The 8,891-nt window shown below is 35.1% G+C and overlaps 1 protein-coding gene across 1 annotated transcript; it reads left to right on the top strand.

The window, feature by feature from the left end:
• Positions 1–244: 244 nt before the first annotated feature.
• Positions 245–8,581, top strand: LOC120356179 (ER degradation-enhancing alpha-mannosidase-like protein 3; the record flags this gene model as incomplete). The annotated part of the gene is made up of 5 exons (XM_039445057.1): positions 245–397; positions 1,516–1,669; positions 2,122–2,250; positions 4,510–4,665; positions 8,399–8,581. Coding segments are annotated over 5 exons (775 nt in total), but the record flags the coding sequence as incomplete, so codon positions are not given.
• Positions 8,582–8,891: the final 310 nt, after the last annotated feature.

Below are 8,891 nucleotides of genomic sequence, written 5' to 3'. Positions count from 1 at the left end.
GGCTGCGCCCTAACTTCGCCTTCCTAGGTTTTAAATAAAGGCAGCAATTCAATTCAAATCATCAATTATTAAAAAAATAATGTTTGATTAATGCCTGAAAAAATGTTTAGTTTTTAGTTCTCGGTAGTTAATTTTATTTTATTTTCTTGTAAGAAGTGTTGATTTATTAACCTTGATTTGTTGCATTGTTTAATCCTGGCAATAAAGAATTGAATTGAATTATAATTATTTGACTGTGTTTCAGTTTTTCGTTGACCCTGATCGACACGCTGGATACACTTGTGATATTGGGTGACATCACTGAGTTCGAACACGCCGTTAAATTAGTGACGTCAAGCGTATCATTTGACAACGATGTCGTAGTCTCTGTCTTTGAAACCAACATCCGAGTGTTAGGGTAAGTTGAAAATTACAATTTTATCTATTTATTTATTCATCAATATGAAAACACATAATTATAGAAAGATTTGGAATGAAAAAAACAGGCCCATCCATCACGATTTATTATTCGAATTTCTATTTATTTTCAATCATTAGCATTCCCTTAGAGAAAAGATAGCATATCGCATGGTATAGAGCGTTTGTGTTCCAAATTTCATTGTTAACTGAAGCTAATAATCCTAGTAGTTATTACTTTCCTTGCCCTATTACCATAGTAAGGAAAGTATTGTTTTCCAAAAAAATTAAGGTACCCTAATTTCAAGTTTTCTATACCTTTCAAGTTTCCTGAGTCCAAAAACATGATTTTTGGGTGTTGGTATGTGTGTGCATGTCTGTGAACACGATAACTCCATCTCTAATCAACCGATTGACTTGAAATTTTAAGCTTAAGGTCCTTATACCATGAGGTTCCGACAATAAGAAATTCAATTCAAAATGACGGATAATTACTAAAAACCCATGTTTTTCACGTTCTCTCGAAAACGGCTCTAACGATTTCTTCAAATTTATACATGAATAGCTATTTAGAAGCCCTATCAACTGACATGAGTCATCATTTCTGTGAAAATTTCAGGAGCTCCGTAATATTCTTGAAAAAAATAGCGGATAATCACTAAAAAAACCATGTTTTTCACGATTTCTTAAAAATGACCTGACCGATTTTTTTCAAATTCATACCCTGTATAGTTATTTATCAGCTCTATCAACTGGCATGAATCTCCCTTCTGGGAAACTGATGGGGGGTCCACCCCATCGATCCCAAAATAATGTGCCATAATTTTGAATTTAGGTAAGAAACATAACTTTTTGGACTAATATTTTATTAAAATTGGACTGTTTTTTAGATTGTAAATAAATTAGAGTAAGTAATTGGGAAAGTGAGAAAAGTGTTTTGTAACAAAATGACAACTTTCTCAATTCTGTAAGAAATTTCAATAAATATTTATGAGCTTTCAAAGTTGTGAAGTCCTTCGTTAATCATCCTGTATATCATGTTGTATATTGTTTCGAAATGAAGCAATAAATTTTGATTTGATGATGGAGAAATGATATTTTTGTGAATGTTTTTTGCAGCGGTCTATTGTCGGGCCACGTGTTAGCTGAATACCTGCAGGCAAGGCATGGAGTGATGCGCTGGTATGCCGGGGAGCTGCTCGATCTAGCCAAGGATCTCGGCTATCGGCTGTTGCCAGCCTTCAACACCACTACCGGAATACCACATGCACGGGTCAGTACAATATATCATTTCAATCAAATAGAAATAGAAATATATCTTCTTCTTCTTTGGCTGTGCCTTATCCCATTTAAAAGGGGTCGGCATTCCTTTCTCTTAGTCTGCCTCTCCACAAAGCCCTATCCAATGCTCCCTCTCTCCTCCAACCACTCTCCGCAAGTGTAACAAAGTTACAACTCCTCAAATTTTTAATATCTAAATATTTAACAATAATTAATTATAATCTTGTTGCACTGTTACCCTGAAACTAGAGCTTCAATGTCTAATAAAATGTTTTAGAAATAACTCATCAAATTTTTGATATTTTAAATATTGAACAATGATTAATTGTAACATTGTTGTATTGTTACCTTGAAAGAAGAGCTTCAATGTCTAATAATATGATTGAAATTCAAGCTAATCTAATGTCTACTTTAAAGTTTTTAATTCACATAATTGGTTTTTAGATCAATCTGCGCCATGGTTTGAAAACACAGAAGCTGGAGTGGTCTCGTGAAACGTGCACTGCTTGTGCTGGCACTATGGTCCTGGAAATGGCTGCTCTTTCTAGGCTCACTGGTGAACCCATTTTTGAGGTGAGTTTTATAATCTATTACTTCCATTCCAATCACTTTCATAAATAGATACCAAAATCTAATATTTACTTTTCTCTCTAGATTATAAAAATTTACACTTGAGAATGGCTCTTAAAGAGTTGAAATTAGTAGTATTGTAATAAAATAAATGGTACTTGATAGTTTTCCATTGTGTGTTTCAAAATTCAATATTATGTTGAATTATTATTATTTTCAAAAAATTATTATATCATAAAATTAATTGGGATTTTTATTTAATCAATCTGTATTATTTTATGGCAAAATAAATGAATTTGAATTTGAAATTCAATTAGAATCTTGAATCTGAGCACTCTGTTTTATTTCTTTGAATTTTTTTGTGGATAGTAACTTAGGCTAGGCCAATAGTAACAAAGCCGTAGTGCATTCGTGTGACGTCAGCACAGGCAGGGATCCTACACCAATAAAAATTCGTTGATTTCAGCTGATCTATATCAGCTAATGTTTTTATTGGTGTAGGAGCCCTACCAGTGCTGACGTCACACGAATGCACTACGGCTTTGTTTACGGATGTAGTGGCTAGACGCACACCAGTTAGTCAAGACAAGACATGATCAGACACGTTTAGTCACAATACTTCACATAGTTGGTTATGAAGACATGTCTAATTGCAATGACTAATCAGTGTGAGCTGCGTCACAAGGAGCTATGTGAAGTATTGTGACTAAACGTGTCTGATCATGTCTTGTCTTGCCTTGACTAACTGGTCTGCGTCTAGCCTAAGTGTGAACAGAGCTTTCAATTCTAGATCACCAGATATTTCATTTCAATTTCGATTATTGTACAAAGTTCATTACCATTTACTTTCGAAGTATATAATAGAAGATGACTTCTTTGTTTGATGACGTGGCGAAGTTTGGACAGTAATGTCCACTCTACCTCTAGCTAACCACGTAGCTGCTAAACCTCGAAGTTTTTCGGATTGGTTTCTACGGTTTTGCAGATCAGTTTTGACGCCTAGTGAGATCGGACTAGTTGGAGGATACTGTTGTACAATCTGTGTGTTGTCAATTTTGCTGGTTTGTCTTGATATGAATTTAATGTAGGATAACTTTACTCAACTATAGTGAGATTCACTTTAAACTGTCAGCATAAAATGAATGGCAAGCATTAATGTTACAGCTGTTTATTTGTGTTTGATCAGGATCTTTCTCATTATTTATGAAACTCGCTAATTCGTAGAATAAAATTATTCTATTTGAAGATGTGATGAAGTTTGGATATTATTAGCAAGATAACACTTGATGTAATGCTAATGTAAAAGAGCTTCTACATAGCCATACTACCATTACAAACTAGCTGCATGAGGAAAAATATGTTATAATGAGTAGAGAGTGTCGAATGAAGTTCAAAAAATGGCTTAATCATGAATTCCATGAGTTCTATTGGAAGACATGAAATTATTATTATTTGATTGATTCAATTATATAAAATTATTATGTAAAATATGATATAATAATTATTTTGGGGAGGATCAACAGGCACAGCCCAAAACTTTTCCTCCCCCGAATTTTGATTCATTAAAAATATCGGGGCACCGAGCTTCGCTCGTTATTTTATTTATTGATAAACAGAACACAATTATTCTCTAAAATGATCGTGTTTATATTTCACAGCTGGCTATATGTATCTTATGAATTTCGGATGCGATATTTTGATTTTTCACATACTCGCTCACTCAGTTTTTTACTATCCACAGCTGTTTCAGCCAAGGATGAATTATCCTTTTAATGTCGTTCAACGAGTTTCCCCAAGGATGAGACCTAGTGCAATCGAATTTTTATATCATAAACCTTCTATGTTCCAAATTTCGTAAAAATCGTTAGAGCCGTTTTTGAGAACCGTTAAACGTAAATAACCAGATATAAAGAAATAACCAGATATAAATAAATAACCAGATATAAAAATACAGAAATTGCTCACTTACTATAATAGGTTAGTCCAGAAACTAGTTATGTTTTCTTCACTTTATAAAATGTTGTCTAATTTTTTCACCAAACACTTAAACAATTTATTTTGGATTTAAAAAGATTAAGATCCGAATTGATAGCAAAATTCCTTCTACTTATCACTAAAAACTGTAAAATAAATATTAATTTTTAATTGTTTCGAAGTATCGTCTTGACTGCCACCTAATCATAATATCCATTTCAGCTAAGTATCAGTGTTTGAATAGGATCTTTATCATAATTGAACTTATTAATTTTCTTACTTTCTTAGGAGAAGGCTCATCGCGCCATGGACGAACTCTGGCGACTGCGACATCGCAGTTCGGATTTGATGGGGACTGTACTCAATGTACAGTCTGGTGCCTGGGTGAGGAGGGACTCTGGAGTTGGGGCTGGCATCGATTCCTACTACGAGTACTGTTTAAAGGTGTGTATTCTAAATTTATCGTTTCAAATATTTATAATAGTACCTAGTACTATAGTGAGGTCCACGTTATAATGGCAGTGGAGAAAGATAGGAGATGAACGTTGCCGATTCTCTGTCTTGTCCATGCCTTCTACAGACGGTAGCTGATATATGTTTATTGATGTATATTAACTGTTCATTCTCGTTTAAAATAATCATTATACCGGGTGATTACAAAGAAATAGACAACTTCAATAGCCTTTACAAAATTAAACTGGTGTATTTCAACATAGTAAGTGATATAGGTTTGTAGGGAATTTCTTAAAGTTTATGTTGGTAGAACTGTTGCTTATACAGCATATACGCTATTCTCCTAAAGTGAACGTGTTTTGCGCTTTATCTTGTGAAGAGGTTTACGGGCCTTTCTTCTTCCAAGAACCATCAGTAACCGGAAGAATTTATCTGGACATGTTAACCGAATGGTTAATGCCTCAACTCCATGAAGATAGTTGTAACTTCATTTTTGTACAAGATGGAGCTTTGACTCAACTGGTACTCAGACGTCAGAGGTATCTGGATGAACATCTTCCTAGACGATGGATCGGCCATGCAAGTGAGGAAAACGTTGTGTTTCAGCCGTGGCCACCTCGTAGTCCGGACCTAACGCCCTGCGACTTTTTCTTGTGGGGCTATGTGAAAGACAGAGTTTTCGTATCACCGCTTCCTGTTGATATCGATGATCTTAAACAACGAATCACAAATGCTCTTGCTACAGTTAACCGTGAGATGCTTAGTCGTGTGTGGTCAGAATTTGACTACCGTGTTGATATCTGTCGTGTTGCAAATGGTGCACACATTGAACATCTGCAAATTTTCAATAAAAACTTCAAGAATTCTTCTATGTAATCATGTAAGTAATGATCTAAACTTTTAAATAATAAATTCTCTACAAGCTATTCAAACTGTCTATTTCATTTGTAACTACCCGGTATTTTATTAAAATATATATTTTAAAAATAATTCACAACTAAGATGAAATATTTTTTAATTAATTATTAATTCTACATTGTTTAAAGATGATCAAGACGATCTGGCAACAGAGCAAGCAAGAAAGAGATAGCGCTATCCGCTTTGTTGATTGATAGACAAGGATAGCAATACTATTGCTAATCAAACACTGCCATTTTAACGTGGACCTCACTTTAGTCTAGTACCTCGAGATGGGCTCACATTCATTGGCATCTTATTTTGATGTAAAAGTTTTGTTATGAAGTTATACAGTATAAGTTACAATGTATTACGTTTAAGTTTCGAAATTGTATTTTTCTTTTTTTGCAATATTGATTCTATAAAGTTTTGCTTCTTTGCCTCATAATGAATATTACATTTTTCGTTCTAAAATAAATATTGCCTAAATAATTCCGTAGCTATTCGTAATTTCAAATTTTCATGTTCATGACTGTATTGCAGTTGTTGACTCACGCTGATGACAAAACACATTGATATTCCATATCAATGTCTTGTCATAAGCATGAAACACTATGACAGCGTCGGCTTGAGATCTTACAATAAGTTGCCATTGGATGTCAAATGTTGTGAAATTATTGCTATTTTCAAAAGTTACTTTTTGAGTGGATGGTTTTGAGACGTTTCTGTTGTTTGATAGAGTTTTTCGATTCTACTTTGTGACTTTACTATTACGTCGATTTTATTACTTTGTAATTGCATTACTATGACTTTGTCAATTACCTTTATTGGTCTACGACAATAAAATGTATTTATTTAGTGTGTGTACACACATGTTTATCGTGCATGTTCTATTGTTATTGGCCAGCCTTAAGCCGTGTTCACTCTGAACAAATGATCGACAAACATGTTTGTTGAAACAGATTGGGCAAATTTTATTTTGTACGACAAACAATGTTTGCCCGTGACGAGTGTGGACGCGTCACCAAACAAAATATTTGTATGTAGGGAGAACAGGTTTCATGTTTTACAGCAAACTCTGAATATGTTTGTAAAAACAGTAATTTTTTGTTTGACAAACAATGACTGTCCAAACTTTTTTAAATGTTTGTTCCTGAGCCCCTCAACAAACATGCTTGCTGAACATGTGTAACCGCCCTTGATGGGGGTTGAAGATATCTTATTACTACTTCAAGGAAGTCATGGGAACTGGATAGACAACAACATTGTATTACCTAAAGAATTTCTCATTTATTATGTCAATTACTTGAAATTTAAAGAACGAAATATGCAGTACATTTTATCAAAATATTATTCCTACAAAAACTACCTGCCAATAGATTCTGCTAACTAGAAATTTTACTACAAGAATTTTACTAATTAGGGTCTCGGCCGGGTGAAAATGTTTTATAGAGAGCTAGAAATTTTGGCACTTACCCACAGCTATCACTTCCACCGTAATCCCAAACCACAGGACACTCACGTATATCATAATGCCGGAAAAATAACTTAACTTTTTGCAATACGGTTTGGATTTTGATCCCCTCGATACCTCGGTTGTTTAACGACTGGAGGTCTTCCGTCCGGAAAACTTCCCCCTCTCCACGTCAGTGTGCCAGAAGGCCTAATTGCTGCTAGTGGAAGAGTCGGTTCTCACTGGATTCGGCAAGCGGGTACTTGCCAGGTCTGCAGTATTCCTCTGGGAAAATATCTACAGGCTACCAAACATCCGCCTTGTCCTTGCCTCGTGGAGCCGCCTCATCCGTGAGAACTAGCAAATATCCTTGAATTGCTGGTTCCCAGAGTCGTTTAGACATAAGTTAGCAGAATCTTATTGTCGCTGCAATAATACTACTTACTCACTAAATTATATTTTCGCCACACTGCACAGAAAGCAGCTGTTTTCCAGTCCCTACGTAGATCTGAAAGACCTTGTTTGCAGACGACGTCAGAAAAGGGTTTCTTTTCCGGTCTAGGCCAGAAAGTTGTCTCTTTCCAGCCGCTCATGGAAGTAGTTAATAAGTCATCCGCTAGATCGGGCGAGTGTCCACTTTCATCATCAGCTGAAGTCGCCATGATTTCAGTTCCAGTTTCGAATCAAACTAATTCGCTTCGCAACCAGTTTTATTCAATTATTTATTGTTGATTAGTGCATTCCGAATTTTCAAAAATGCTTGAAGATGACTGTGGTATTCCAAGTGAAATTTTAAAAGAATCAGAAATCCTGACTGCAAATCTTCTACCACTAAAATCAAGAGATAGGTATGATAGCTTAATGAGTATTCTTTATTTATTTTGTCAGCAATACCTGTAGTGTGACGAAAAATATCGTTCGCACCACGGGCAAAAATGTTTTTCCAGCTCTCAATCTTTTCTAGTCCTCGGCCTACGGCCTCGGACTTGCAAACCGATTTCGAGCTGGAAAAATCTCATTTTCTGCTCTAGGTGCGAAATATACTATTTCCCACTGAAGTACAACTACGGAAAGTATTATTCCAATATCAGAGTCTTTTCTTCTGGAAAATCTTAAAACTAAAACACATAAAAAAATCAATCAATAAAATAAGAAATCAAATTCTATCCATGTCACACATGTATGTCGAACATTTGTTCAGTGTGGACACTGAAGATTACATGGCTTAAGATTACAAAACTTTGACGTGTCATATACTGCAGGAGGCAGGAGTGCTGTTTCCTTGTTGCAGTTCCGTATGACGATTAAGAAAAGAAAGGATAAAGAGTACTTTCTTTGTTATTTTAAATGTGTGTGCTTGGCATTGCATTTTAGGCATACATTCTGTTGGGCGACTCGCGCTACCTGGGCCGATTCCAGCGTCACTACTCGGCGGTGATGAAGTACATCTCACGGGGCCCCATGCTGCTAGATGTGCACATGCATCGGCCACACACCAACTCACGCAACTTCATGGACGCACTGCTTGCGTTCTGGCCTGGTTTGCAGGTGGGTTAGGCACCGATATATCGTTGTATCGCAACGATATATTGATTTATCGATATTTTCATATTGATATTTTGCTATATTGATATTCTGAATTTTTATTATTATCATTGATATTTGGGTATATCGATATTTTGAATATTTTAATGGGGATATATCGATATTTTGATTATTGAAATTGGAATATATCGATATCTTGAATATTGATAAATTGGGATATCAATATTCTAATAATAGCTTTTCGAATATCAATATTTTTATTATTTTTCTAAGGAAACTCAATACTTTTTCAATGTGAAAAAGACTAGTAGGCTACCCAGTA

Source organism: Nilaparvata lugens, unplaced genomic scaffold (genome assembly GCF_014356525.2).
Source record: "Nilaparvata lugens isolate BPH unplaced genomic scaffold, ASM1435652v1 scaffold6071, whole genome shotgun sequence".
NCBI classification, from domain to species: domain Eukaryota; kingdom Metazoa; phylum Arthropoda; class Insecta; order Hemiptera; family Delphacidae; genus Nilaparvata; species Nilaparvata lugens.
The sequence above is the reverse complement of the archived record's forward strand: the minus strand, read 5'-3'. Positions and strand labels throughout refer to the sequence as shown.